This window comes from Mauremys reevesii, linkage group 1 (genome assembly GCF_016161935.1).
Source record: "Mauremys reevesii isolate NIE-2019 linkage group 1, ASM1616193v1, whole genome shotgun sequence".
Classification (NCBI taxonomy): Eukaryota; Metazoa; Chordata; order Testudines; family Geoemydidae; genus Mauremys; species Mauremys reevesii.
This window is the reverse complement of record NC_052623.1, coordinates 227,100,270-227,115,130: the sequence shown is the minus strand read 5'-3', so window position 1 is coordinate 227,115,130 and position 14,861 is coordinate 227,100,270. Positions and strand designations below refer to the sequence as shown.

Sequence of the window (14,861 nt, the reverse complement as noted above, 5' to 3'; positions counted from 1 at the left end):
GCTTAATTGAAGTCAATGGAGCTATGACAGTTCACACCAGCTGATAATTGAGCCCCAAGACATGGAAACTGAATTCCCCCTTTTCCCTTAAAGGTGTCTTTCTCCAAGTCAGAATGAAGGCACATTGTAAGGGAAGTTTCCACTGTTGTTGCCCAAGCTGTACCTGTTCTGTGGGTAAATGGAGGACTATAGTCTCCAAGGCTTCCAGGCCTTTTTTCAGCCCTAAATTAACTTTAGAACATAAGAACAGCCATACTGGGTCAAACCAAAGGTCCATCTTGCCCAGTATCCTGTCTTCCAACAGTGGCCAATGCCAGGTACCCCAGAGGGAATGAACAGAACAGGCAATCATCAAGTGATCCATCCCCTGTCACCCAATCTCAGCTTCTGGCAAACAGAGGCTAGGGACACCTGCCCTGCCTGTCCTGGCTAATAGCCATTGGTGGACCTAACCTCCCTACATTTATTTAGTTCTCTTTTGAGCCCTGTTATAGTCTTGGCCTTCACAACATCCTCTGGCAAAAAGTTCCACAAGTTGACTTTAAACTTTAAAATCCCTAATCCAAAGCCTCCAGAGCTTACTTCTGAGTGGGCTACAGGCAGCAGTTTTTCTGTAACGATAGGGATGAGCTGAAAATGAGTGAAAATACAAGAAAGCAAAATGAAAAATCTTTGTTGTTTGGCAGGAAAACAGATCTCGAGGCCAGCCACATGTTTCCCGATTTAACCTTGCAGAAAACCTGCCTGAAGGTGCTACCAGAGTCCAGCTCAATAGGCCGGAAATAGAAGGAACCAACACCAGTCTCAAGTTGCCTCTGACAGCTCCAGGTACAATATGAGCAGAAACAATGCATGCTAGAGAGAATGATGTAACAAAGAGCACTCACTGAGAAGGCGAATTGCTGTAAGAGTTCACTGAAATGCCTTTCTTGGGGAGGGGATGGAGGAAGGGATGCATTAGAGGATTTTTAAATATAATTTAACTGTTATTAAACAAAATGTGGAACAAATAGACTAGTGCAAATACATAAGTGACAAGAGGATCATAGAATCAAGCCTGACTTACCCATATTCTAAGGACTGGTAGCCACAATCATCTTATTACCAATTTATGGTATGGTAGATGGTACAATATGGCTGATAACCATCCCTGCTATATGCAATCATAGAACCATAACACTGCAAGGGACCTTGAGACGTCATCTAGTCCAGTCCCTGCAAAGAAACCATGGCATGTGTGACCTTGTTGTGTGAAGGCAAATCACTAAGGGTCTCTCTACACTTGGAGCTGGAGGTGTGATTCCCACCTTCAGAAGACATACTTATTTGCACTGCTCTCATTGAGCCAGCACACTAAAAATAGAATTGGCAGTGTGAGCTGCAGCACGGTCTAGCCTCCCTGAGTATGTGCCCACGGTCTCTTTTTTTCAGGTATTTGTTATCCTTTACGATTATTTTTAACAGGTTTCTAAGTGAAATGTCACTTTGAAATGAAAAGTCAAAATGTTTCATTGTGAAAATATCAAAAGAAACAGTTTCAATTTTTTCAAAAAAAAATCTATTTTTACATTTTTTATTTGGCTAAAATTATTCACTGAATTCCACCCCAATTTGTGAATAATTCCATTTGAGTGACAAATGCATTTTTTGGCAAATAAACTATTTACCAACCCCCCCCACCCAAATTACTTGGCTGTAGCTGCTAGTTTCATCTCTTTACAAAAATATTTCCCCTAACAAGGGAGTAGCAGAAGGACAATATTCTTCTGGAAATCAATCAGCAGTGACTAAATAAAAATAAGGGCATGGTAGAGCAAATACATCCCCACGTTGAACTGAACTCACTGCTGAACCTTTGTTATATAAACAGTGCCTAGATACTACTAGACAATAATTATAGCCTGGTGATAGATCCATTAAAATATACAAACAGATAGTCATAAGCAAAACTGACTGTCCAGTATACGATGACTAACAGTAAACTCTCCCTTCTGATCAGAATGGCAGATCTCAGCTCTGACATTCTGATTTCCTCAGGTTCAGGAAGCCTGTCATATATGGCACAACATAAACATACAAGACATGGGAACTGAAATTGCCCTGTTCTTTCAAGGAGAATCTCACCCTCCTTACAGTAAAATTTCTGTTGCAGTTGTCAACAGAAAAATATGAACCCGTCTTCCCTTTTATTCAAAGGCACTGGTACCAGTGATTTTGAATGAATAGGGTAGGTAAGCTATAGTCTTCAACCTTCTGCTTTCCCTAAGTTTGGACTTACTGAACTAAACTTTCTAAATAAATTGACTTGACACAAGGACACAGCGTGACACGCTGGTGACAGGAACAATTCTAGGCTCTTCAGTTGCTGAGAATTTTACTTAAACTAATAAAGCTGGCTTCAGACCAATATGCAGGCAAAATTAAGACAGCTAAAACAGCTCATTGGTTTGACAGTTCAACAGAGATCCTCTGTAGCACTAGAGCGGCAGTCTCCAAAGTGGGGTGCATGCACCCCAAGGGGTGCACAAGAGGATCCTTCGGGGTGCACGGCAGGAGGAGCGCCACCGGAGTACCACCGCTTTTTTTTTTTCTTCCCTTTCGGCAGTTCGGATGGGAGTCCGAGCGGCTTTTTCCCCCCCACCCTCCCTCGGCAGTTCGGCTACATTTGGACTACATTTCTGCAGTGCTGACAATTTATTGCCACATCATGCAGTATATTTAGATTCAAACCCCATAACGCAAATACCTGAGAAAGGAACACAGCTTCTAAGGATACAATTCTACTTGATAGTACAAAATGGTGAATTTCAGAAGTAAACTATTCATCATAAATCTGTTCTGTTGTCCTTTTGTTAATGATATGGTTAAAACAAAAGCTACCATGTCCAAATTTTGACACCCTAGCTCATGTTGCTTATCACCTTACTCTAAGAACAGTCCCATTGCAATCAATGATGCTACAAAACGTAAGAGCTGAGGAAGGGGATCAGTATCTAATCCTCAATCAACATCAGTATGACATTTTTGTATTCAATTTTGATTAAAATTAGATAAATTTAAGAAATTACAAAAAGCCACCATAAATTCTTAAGATTTTTCTGGTTTTTTTAAATGAAACAAGAGGATGGTGCATGGCAGGAGGAGAGCCGCCAGAGCAGTGCCACTTATTTTTTTCCCCTCCCTCGGCAGTTCGGCTGGGAGTCCGAGTGGGGTTTTTTGTTTTGTTTTTTTGTTGCTTCGACAGTTCTGCCGGGAGCAGGGGGGGGCGTGCTCAAAAATTTTTCACTGAGGGGATGTGCGATCAAAAAAGTTTGAAGACAACTGCACTAGAGGACTGATGCTAGGTTTAACCATTATAAGGACTAAATGCATTTGTTTTCTGAGGCCTTTGCCTGAGGGATGGAAGACTGTTGGACTATGCATTTAGCTATTTTTAGGAGGTGAAAGCATCTGACTTTAGTCAATGTGCTATTGTAAATATGCCTAGGAACAACTCTGAAAGATGCTTTTTTTAGAAATTCAGGCTGGGATCTTCAAAAGTGCTCAGCTTTGGCTGAGCTTTGCTTACGCTGAAGTCAATGTAAGTTATACCATTGAGCTCCATGGGAGTAGAGTTAGGCCAGTGCTGAGCGGATTTGAAATTTCCACCATTAATAAAGAAGCTAAAGCATAACACAAAGCAGTATTACAGTACCATCTTACAACATAACAGATCGCTGGGCTTCTGTTTTTCAGGGTTTATTAATTTTGTTTGGGAGAAGGGAGTTGTTGTTACCAATTTTTGAGTTTTATGTAGATGACTTTTGGGACTTTCTTTTTGTATATACTGTAATCAGTAATGTATATTATTTACATTACTCATTACAGTAGTATATACTGCAATAAGTAATATCTTTATAATGCTCCCTAATGCACTTTAACAGAGCACTGTTTCTAATGGTACTTCATTAAAGTGCCCTTAGTGTGTACCAGCAGGATCTACACCGACTAATTAGTGCTCAACACATTTGTGCACTTCAAAAATCCACACCCCCGTAGTCCGCATTACTGCTTTGGTGTTTTTCCAGGGTTTATTGGATAAACATCAATTTCATTTATATTACATTATATTATTTATGTATTTATTTGTATTGGGGGTGTTTTATTGCTATTTATGAGCTAAAACCAAAAAATCAAAGCCCTAGAGATAGAATAAGGAGTGTGCAAATGAAGACAAACTTCCAAAGACCAGCCACTCTGTGGACACAAATTGGTCACCCACATTTTCCACCCACAGGTGCATTCCAGACACTGAATGTACCCACAGTTCAAAAATGGGAACCAATCACACTAACCAAACTTCTGCCTACTTTACTGTGGGCGCAGATTAAGTAGTTAAGGCCAAAGAGGAAGATCAGGCAGCAGTGGCAGCTGTGGCTCTCTTCCTTCCTTGGCCACCCAAGAAGAAGCATTAGCAGGTCTCCCAGATACTTCCCAGAGCACCTGGGCTAAATCCATAGAGCCCTTCTGTGGAGCACACTGCCTCATCATGCTCCAGGCCAGGCAGACTAATCCTCCAGCTGCAAATGATGTCAGTGACCTCACAATGTGACATCAGAATGAGGGCCCTAGTGCGTAATCGAGAAATTTGCTTAGAAGTCAGAGGATAGAGCTGACTTCTTTCCTCAACTCATGCACAACTTCTTTCTAATTAATACATCTAGCAGTTTGCACTTAACATCATATTTTCAAGGAGCAACAAATACTTTGCAAACTTTACTTAGCTGAACCTCACTCATGGGAAGTACATAAAGCCATTTTACAGGTAGGCAAACCAAGGCATTAAGGGCCCAATTTTTAAAGAAGATATTTAGGTGCCTAAAGAGTCGGATAAGCACCTACTGGGATTTTCAAAAGCATCTAGGCTCTTGAATCCCATTGAGATCAATGGGAGTTAGGCACGTAGGTGTTTTTGACAATTCTACCAGGAACCTAAACGTCTTTAGAAGTCTGGTTCCAAGAGAATAAATGATTTGCAAAGGGTCACACAGCAAGGCAGAGTCAAGGAAAAAACACAGTTGATAGGGAAGAATAAAAATAACAATTAATCACTTTACATTTAAAGAAAACTTTTAGTGTAAGAATCACAATTGTATTGCGTGATCAAGGTATTCCACATTTTCACTGATTTTTTTTTCAATGTAGAAGCCTTGAAATATTTTAGAAACCAGTTAACAGTTTATGAGCAAGAAGAAATTCTCAACTATGCAGAGCTGTGGTTTCTTGGGCTGGAAGCTAAAAAGATTGAAGGGTTACCTGAAACACAGAATAATAATTGTTATGACGATGAACACGGCACTTATATAAAGGTAAGAAGGAAAATCATGGTACTGGTATTCTGGCCAACAATATTTGCAGTGACTATTTGTCCACTGCTAGCTGGTCTATATGAGATAAATGAAGGTCTAAGATGACTTGATAGCAGTTAAATGTCCACATTGCAAACCCATCACTATTCACAACCTGTTTGAATTTCAAAAGAGAAGCTCTGAATGGAGACCCACCTTCCCTTGACACAAGGTGCATTAGTTGAGGGCTTGTGCCACTTCTGCAAGTGCACTTCTGTGGCCTCTCTCAACTTGTCCTGTGGGCAAAAGACTTCAGGTTTTGCCAGTCCAGCACCTTTCATGAGCAGTGAATTCACAGACATATACACCACTCTAGAATATAAATCTTGAATTTGTGCCGGCACCAGAACCTTGCATTTTGTTTCCTTGTCTATTGCAGGTCCTACATGACCATATCGCATACCGCTACGAAGTGCTAGAGGTCATTGGGAAAGGGTCATTTGGACAAGTAGCAAAATGTTTGGATCATAAAACCAATGAACTAGTGGCAGTGAAAATAATAAGGAACAAGAAAAGGTATAGCATGGCACGATTTCAAGAGGTTAAAGAAGTGTTTGATAGGCTGTTACTTTTCTATTCATGAGAATAATCATCCCCTGCTTTATTAGGGATAATTTACAAGTAATGATCTGTGTATGCTGTAAGAAAAAGGATGCTTGCTTATTCCATTTTTATAAATGCTTTAAAAAAATTTGCATGTGTTTGTTGGCAATAAAATTGGAAGGATGCTACATCTTGGCAGAGTCAGGCATGATGTGGGCGGGAGTGGTGCAAGCTCCCTGCATGTAGCTCGGCCAATGCACCTCGTTTCTGACCGACTGCATCCCCCACAATTCCAGTTATATTCCCCCCACTTCATAACTCTGCCAATTCACTTCTATCCTGACTTGCAAAACTGCATTTTATTCCAATATTGGGCTTCCCAAATAGCTTTGTTAATGTGTTATCCAATGCTTAGGGCTTGTTTACATGGGGAAGTTAGTGTGAAAGGGTTAGGATGTGAATTTAAAGCACAATAGCTATTCCGTACCACCTCCCCATGTGGGCGTTCTTATTCTGCACTAAGAATGCCTTTTTGCAGTTTATCTTAATCCACTTCAAAGTGGATTAACCTAAACCACACAAAGGCACTTTAATGTGGAATAAGAATGTCCACACAAGGAACTAGTGCAGAATAGCTGTTCCATACTAACTATTCTAGGCTTTTTTCCCCCGGTACACAAACCCTTAAACCAGGACTACACTACAAAGTTTTGTTGGCATAGCTATGTCAATTAGTGGTGTTAAAAAAACACATCTCTGACTGATTTAGCTATGCTAGCAAACCCTCCCCGCCACCAGTGTAGATTTAGCTCTACCAGCAAAAGAGTCCTTTGGCCAGTATAGTTTATGTCGTGTGGGTAGGGGGTTTAACTATACTAACAAAAGAACTCCTTTTGCCGGTATAAGTTGAGTTCCACTTGGGGGCTCTGCCAGGATAGCTATACTGGTATAGCTGTATTGGCAAAGCCTTTGTAGTGTAGATTAGCCCTTTTACTCTGGAAAAATCCAGAAGTGCAGAAAAGACAGTAAAAGGCATAGGAATGGCAGGCTTATTTGTAAAAGAGATTAAAAATCTTAGAACTATTTAGTTTGGAAAGGAGAAGAATAAGAAGAGGAAAATGTAATAAAAGGAACGATATGCGGAAAACCGGGATGGTGCTTTTATTCATTCCTCCTCGTAGCATAAGAACAAGAGAGCACAATCAAAAGGTAGCAAGTTTAAAACTGACAAAAAGGGAGCACTTTATTTTCCCAGCATAGAGTCAGTTTGGTGAAATAAGAGCCACAGGAAATTATCCAGGCAAACAGCATAGCGTGATTTTAGAGGGTTTAGCTGTTGATACAGAAATGTATAAAATGTACAGGGAATATCCATGCCTATGTGAGGGCAAAGCAGAGCATCTTCAGAAGCTGAGAAATTCCCCCCTCTTCCAACATGATATAATGTTGCATAGTTAGAAAATAGGGTGGGGGACATCACCTTTCTATGAAGCATCCAGCAATGACCCATTGCTGGAGACGGCATACAGCTTTAGGAGGACCAATAGCTGGCTCTGGCATAGGAAATTTTACAGTATAGTCCTACAATTTTTCTTCCCCTCTAACTAATGACCAGGCTTGTTCTACTAAGCAGTGCTGTTGGATCAGGCCTAGAGAAATTTTACTACTAAAATTCTTTGGGCCTGATCCAGCAGCATTGGAGTCAGTGGGAGTTGTGCTATTATCTTAAGCAGGAGATTAATTAGGCCCTTTCATTGCATGCTTTTTTCTTGCTTCAGTGAGCCTCTTGTACAGATACTATAGAAAACTGAAGACCTTGCTATTCTTGGGGTGAAATCTTGGCTCTGTTGAAGTAAATGGAAAGAATCATAGAATATCAGGGTTGGAAGGGACCTCAGGAGATCATCTAGTCCAACCCCCTGCTCAAAGCAGGACCAATCTCCAGAAAGATTTTTATCCCAGTTCCCTAAACGGCACCCTCAAGGATTGAACTCACAACCCTGGGTTTAGCAGGCCAATGCTCAAAAAGACTCTCATTGACTTCATTGGGGCCAGGATTAAACCCTAGATGCTCAAACATGTATTGTTTGAAACATTTTTTCATTCAATTATTTTGCCAGCCAGGTTCAAAATAGCATTATGAAGTCAGCATTTGCCAATAATTACCACACAGTATTTCTCTCTACTTAGACTAGGAAATAACTCTTGTAGTTCAGATTCCACTGTGTGGTAATTACCAGTCACTACTGATTCCTTAATGACAGCCATTTGCTTTGTATCTGTAGCAAGATCATGTTGGTTGTAGTATTCCATTTACAATTAGATTAAATTAATCAGGTCCTCGCCATATCATGTGACTTTGTCCTGTGCATGTAGATTTCACAATCAGGCTTTGGTAGAAGTGAAGATTCTCGATGCTCTTCGGAAGAAGGACAAAGACAATTCTCACAATGTTGTCCATATGAAGGAATGCTTTTACTTTCGCAATCACTTCTGCATTTCTTTTGAACTGCTAGGGTAAGGCATATATATATTCTTCTACATATATCATGGCCAAATTATATAGGATCGCAGACCCATACATATTATGAAGATAACTTGGCTGTTATTTTCTTTCTTTTTAGTGTTTTTGAGTAGGGTTGCCAACCCTCCAGGATTGTCCTGGAGTCTCCAGGAATTAAAGATTAATCTTTAATTAAAGATTATGTCATGTGATGAAATCTCCAAGAGTACATCCAACCAAAATTGGCAGCCCCATTTTTTAGTTGGTCGGTTGGGTTTTTTCTGGTTCACACCATGTAGTGTTTAGTTTACAGACATCTGTGTTAATTTGCACATCATTTCCTCTCCCCACCCAATATCAAGAGCCCTCGAAAAAGGATGGGGAACAAAGTAGAGAAAAATGGCCTGAGAATGTAGAAAGGACACAGCTGATCTGTTTACTTATAGGGCCAGATTGTGGTATTTAGCCACAGCCCTGAGAGGGATACTTCCTTGTCCCAGGAGGCACAATCCTTCCCCTAGCTCCCCAAAGCACAGAGGGAGCATACCTGATGCACCATCCAATAAGATGTGCTGAGGCCCCTCCTCACCCTTTTGGGGGGTAATTTGCATCCCTGAGTGGTGCAAAGAAGAAGAAATCTCTCAGCACAGAGCCTGGGATTGACCTTAGATCTTGGTGCTCACGGGCAGATTGGAAAAGACTCCTTATTAGAGTTCCCCCACCACACACATGCACACACACCATGTGCACCATTATTAGAACCAGGAACAATCTTGTGCATAATTTTTGTTCTGTGCATGTTACATTTCTTTAGCTGATGGAATGAAATGGAAAAAAATTAAAGTGAATGTAGGGGTTGGTGAACTTTAGAGTTTGTTATGCTGATCTGCCCTCTTTTGTTTCCCTTGGAAACTCCTGATAATATATAGAGATATACCTATCTCATAAAACTGGAAGGGGCTCTGAAAAGTCATCAAGTCCAGCCCCCTGCCTTTACTCGGCAGGACCAAGTACTGATTTTGCCCCAGATCCCTAAGTAGCCCCCTTAAAGATTGAACTCACAACCCTGGGTTGAGTAGGCCAATGCTCAAGCTACTGAGCTATTGCTATTCCTCCCCTTCACCACCCCCAAGAACATATAGTTTATGTTTGTCCTAATATTTAGTCTAATGTTATATAAATAGTGCACAGCATTGCAATTGTTAGCAAAGGAAAACAAGCCGTGACAGACTCCCATAGGATACTGAGCTGAAAAAACCCCATGGTTCCCTCAGTAGTAACCAGGTGGAGATGACAGAAAAATACAGGAACCAGCAAGTGAACTTGACCTTTATAATTGCATCTATTGTCTGACAAACATGATAACCAATATCAGGAATGCGAGGTGTGTTTTAAAATGATTATTCCATTATTTCAGCTGTTTATAAAGATACTGTACATCAGAAGTTAAAAATACAACAATTGTTATTGTTTTGTGAATGTACTTTATAGGAGGAAGTTTGGAGAAATCATGGACATTTTTATTTTTCACATTTCTTGTAATCAAATGTCAAATGGGAGTTCAAGCAATTGCTTAGTTTTCTGCTTTCTAAAAAAATATCTCCCCCAATTGTGTATAGATGTAGCAGGCTTTTCTTCCCATTCATTCTAGTGTGCTCAGCATCCTGAAGATCCAGCAAATTATTAGAAGATTTGATCCCTGACTCTGACCTAAACTCAATGTCACATCCAGCTCATACTGAAACATGTGAAAATGTGAACTCTGACACGTGTGCTGATTAACATGATGTAATCAAAGGCCTCTTGGGTCCAGTAAAGGCAGAAGCCTGGGATCTCAGAAAGTCACTGTGGGAAACTGAGAGGAAAATGGCTTCTGGCTGTCCAGCACATTCACCCCCCTTAAAAGAGACCTGGAACCTCTGTCCATAACATGAAAGCATATTTTTGCCTTATTGGTCCAATGGTAATTTAAATTATTAGTAAAAGAATAACTTGATGTTGTTTCCTACAGAATGAAAACATCATGTACTAGCTAGTTTGTTTTCTAATGGCCAGACCCTGCCCATGCCTTGCGTGGACGTGCAAGAGAGGGAGGTGAAAATTTCTTCCCCCTACATACACAGTCTTGCACCTATCCTCAGTAACTGGTCAGAATTCCACTGGGGAACATAGCCTCATCTCCCTGCTAGTGCCTGTATAGGTCCCAGCTGTCTGAAAGCAAGCTGGGTGAGGGCAGGGCAATAGCTGTGTCCCTGGCACAGCTGGTCAGATGCATAGCCGGAACCATGCTCCACCGTCTCCAAGAGTGATGGAGCTACTACTGTGGCCCACAACCCCTGAGGAGAAATCTGCCTAACTCAGCCAGAATTATTTCTGGGATTCCAATGGCAACACAGCCCCATCCACACATGCCACATCAATGTGTCTCCGGCATACAGGGAAGAATCTAAACCTAAGATCTATCAGTTGTTCTGAAAATTGTGTCTCGACATTCTACAAAATTCACATGCTGTTGGTAAACCTTTGACACCTACTAGCAAGGTTGCCATTTTAGTTCACTGCCAGGCCCTTCGCCTACTCCTATGCCTCAGTTTCCCAAACTGTGAAATAGTAATTATAATCATAGTTACCTGCCTCAGAAGAGTGTTGCTTTATCATTGGTAGTCAGGGGTCCTCGACTGAAAGGCACATCTATAGAAAAGAGGGGTAATCCAGTGGTTAGTGCACTAGTGTGGGACTTAGGACATCTGGGTTTAATTTTCTGTTCTGCTACAGACTTCCTCTGTGACCTTGGGCAAGTCACTTTGCCTCTCAGTACCTGAATTCCCATTTGTAAAATGGAGATAATAGCACTTCCCTTGGCGGTGTTGTGGGGATAAATTTGAGATTGTGAGGTGCTCAGATACTATGATAATGGGGGCCATCATTGTAGATATCTAGAAATGAAGACAGTGCAAAACTACAACCAGGTAAAACAAATTTCACTGCAAATCTGAAAGCTGGCCCAAGTTCATGGGCAATTTTTTGAGTAAACCTGATTTGAGCTTCCAGCAACACTGGAGCAGTTTGTGATTTCAGGAGGCAATGGAGAATTTGGTGTTTTGTCCCAAAAGCAAACCATGGCATTTTGGGGTAAGGGCTGCTTTGAGTTTTATGAACCCATAACTCAAAGTGAAACTCACACAAGTACAAACCTGTGCAAAGTGAAATGGGAGAAAGGTTTACCCGCATGACCCGATGTACATTGACATTGCTGAGCTTTTCAGTGCTCTAGTGAACAGCATCATCCTAATTCTTATTATCAGCCCCACTGCAGCAGTACCATTGCACTTCCCACCTTCATTCTGGTCATGGCATTGCCTGGTGGTGACCTTGCCTTGCTGAGGAAAGTTGAAGGAAACAGCTAGTAAGGGAAGCCTCGTTTTCTGTCTTATGTTTTTGCCCTTCCCATCAAACCACACGTGGCAGAAGTTAGTCATGTCACTTAATACACCATTGAAAGGTGCTCATACTACAGTGATGAGGACAGTATAAGAGCAATAGAATCTATACAGGTATTTTATGAAGGATGATTTCCCTTGAGCGTCTGACCACAGACACTGAGATACAAAGGAATTTATGGAAGGTGCCAAGTCAAAGGTCAATTAAAAAGAATGGGAACTGGACCAAACCTTTCTATCTCTTATTCCCCCAATGAGAACTCTATTCTGCATGGTGAAAAGCAATGGATTTGTGACAACTGGTTCAATAAATTAATGTGTCCCACTGGCATTACTTACCCATTAGATCCGGAGGATCAATGAGATATTTATGCTTATTATATGCAATATAACATTCCCAAGAAGGAAAACATACATGTTTTATTATGGGTGATTCCTTTCTCTCATACAGGAAAAAAAACAAGAGGCTTTCTAATGTGCTTTAAACTATTCACACCATAAACCCAAAGTGCCCTGTCTCTCATCCCACAGAATAAATTTGTATCAGCTGATCAAAAAGAACAAGTTCCAAGGTTTTAGTTTGTCTTTGATTCGACGATTCACTCAGTGTGTGCTGAGATGTTTACAAATGCTCTACCGGGAAAAAATTATCCACTGTGACTTGAAACCTGTGAGTACTGTCATCTCATTATAAGCCACTTTGTACAGTTCTTGTAAGGTGCATCTTATCTTTCATGGATACAGAACTTCTGAAAGGATCTTTAAAATTCAACAGTGATAGGTAGAACCTATGATTCCTCTAAGGATACTTGTAGCTGGGGGGTGTTATTCCCAGTTCAAGTAGACATACTCATGCTAGCTTGCTAAAAATTGTAGTGTAGCAGTGACGAGTACATACTCACAGAGTCTGGGTAGGTTTGTACTCAGGGCAGCTGGCCCAGGATCCCGGCTCTGCAGCAGGGATCGTGAAAGCCCTGAGAGCCTTGGCTTGAGCCAGGGTTCTCCGGGCTTTCAGGCTCCTGTTGTGGATCCAGGAGCCAAGCCCCAGTTAGAGAAGGGGTTTCTGGGACTTTGGGACTCCCAGCTTCATGGCAGAGAAGCTGGAAGCCCTGAAATGGTGGTGCTGCCCCAGAGCTGCAGACCCTAGAAGCATAGGGGCCCTGGCCCCAAGGGGGTCCCTATTTCCTCCTCTTACTCTGTCTCTCTCATAACTTTCATTTGGAGTTTTGCTTTATTTCAAATAATTGGGCATGATTGCCCTCCTGTATTAGTAAAGTGTATGAACAGGCAAGATAAAGTGATTTATATAACTATTACAGAGTTAAGCATAACCTCATCATATTATATGTTACTTTTACCAAAGAGTTTACTAACCTACTGGGGTGTTATTGTCTTTCCTCCTTTTTATTTTTCCTCTTTAGGAGAACATATTGCTATATCACAAAGGTCAAAATTCAGTTAAAGTTATTGACTTTGGATCAAGCTGCTATGAACACCAAAGAGGTTTGCAGAAAAGTCAAGTTGATGTAATTTTCTTAATTAGATTTCTTAATTTTTAAAAACTGGAAAAAATGTTTATTTCATTGAGATAATACAATGACACATGCCCATCGTTTGCATCTATGAACTAGTAAGCCAATGAGGTTCTCCTTGTGTCACCTACCAGCACTTTCCCCCACACTGCTGAGACTGATCTACCACCTTTGATAATGATGATTGATGATGATATAGAAATTGTTCTTAGCAGGTGTAGGGAGTTGAAATGGATCCAAGTGAATAGCCCCACTGACTTCAATAAAACTTACTCTCTTCAGTGGGGGTTGACAGGATAAGGCCCTGAGATCCTTTTTTATTAGTAAGTTAAGTTACAGTTCATGCATTTTTTAACCAAAAAGTATCCTTTCCCTGAGTTGCGATGGAATGAAAACATCTCAGGGCACTGGAGATTATACAGCCATTTTAAAGAGATTTTTAAAATATTTTTTCTTGATAAGGTTTAAACAATGTACAGCGAATAAACCAAACAAAACCAACAAACAAGAAATTAAAAATAAAATGTGTCTTATAGCTGAATTGATGACGAAGAACTCACAACACTAAGAATAAACATGTCATTCAAGAGTGATATAAATGTGAGGAAGGCTGTAGCACTTGTTAAATCTATACAACATTTTCACTAAGATGGAAAAAACAAATCATGTTCTATGTTCTTCTCTTTCTCCCATTAAACATGTTTCTCCACTCAGACAATATATACGAATTCAGCCAAGCACCCTGCTCTAGATTTTGGAATTTCTCTAGATTTCACACAATGCACAGTCAACCTGTGGAACTCCTTGCCAGAGGATGTTGTGAAGGCCAAGACCATAACAGGGTTCAAAAAAGAACTAGATAAATTCATGGAGGGTTCAAAAAAGAACTAGATAAATTCACCATTCCTTTCCCTCCTGGCTATTAGCCAGGAGGGGAAGGAATGGTGTCCCTAGCCTCTGTTTGCCAGAAGCTGGGAATGAGCGACAGCCGATGGATCACTTGATGATTATCTGTTCTGTTCATTCCCTCTGGGGCACCTGGCACTGGCCACTGTTGGAAGACAGGATATTGGGCTAGATGGACCTTTGGTCTGACCCAGTAGGGCTGTTCTATGTTCTTATGTTGAGTTTTAATCAATTAGATTTATACAATCTGCTTTTGAAAGAGAGATTAATCATTTTAGGCTTTCTGATGTTTGGGTACAAGATAATAAGAGATTCACCCTGGAATGTAGCTGGAGAAGAATAATTTGAAACATAGAAATTCAGTGGAAGAAATGTGGAGCATGATTCGTCTCCTGTTAGCTTAAATAAGAGGCTCTTTTAGACGCCTGGGAAGCAGTAACTGAAAGATACCTAAGGGCAGGTAGTAGAAGACAAAGTTAGATATTAGTTCGTAGTATGATATGGCACAACAACAACAAAACCCCAACAGTGTGATATTGGCCAAGCATAC

General features: G+C 40.8%; 1 protein-coding gene across 19 annotated transcripts in view; it reads left to right on the top strand.

Moving 5' to 3' along the window:
- The window catches only part of DYRK4 (dual specificity tyrosine phosphorylation regulated kinase 4), an 81,989-nt gene that overhangs the window by 50,829 nt on the left and 16,299 nt on the right, over nt 1-14,861 (top strand). For 18 of the 19 annotated variants that reach the window (XM_039506666.1, XM_039505783.1, XM_039506916.1 and 15 more), the window contains 6 exons: nt 687-828; nt 5,185-5,348; nt 5,767-5,903; nt 8,307-8,447; nt 12,405-12,543; nt 13,295-13,376. In XM_039506666.1, the coding sequence (XP_039362600.1) occupies nt 687-828; nt 5,185-5,348; nt 5,767-5,903; nt 8,307-8,447; nt 12,405-12,543; nt 13,295-13,376 (805 nt within the window). The remainder of the gene's footprint in view (nt 1-686; nt 829-5,184; nt 5,349-5,766; nt 5,904-8,306; nt 8,448-12,404; nt 12,544-13,294; nt 13,377-14,861) is intronic. The other variant, XM_039506216.1, reaches the window with a different exon arrangement.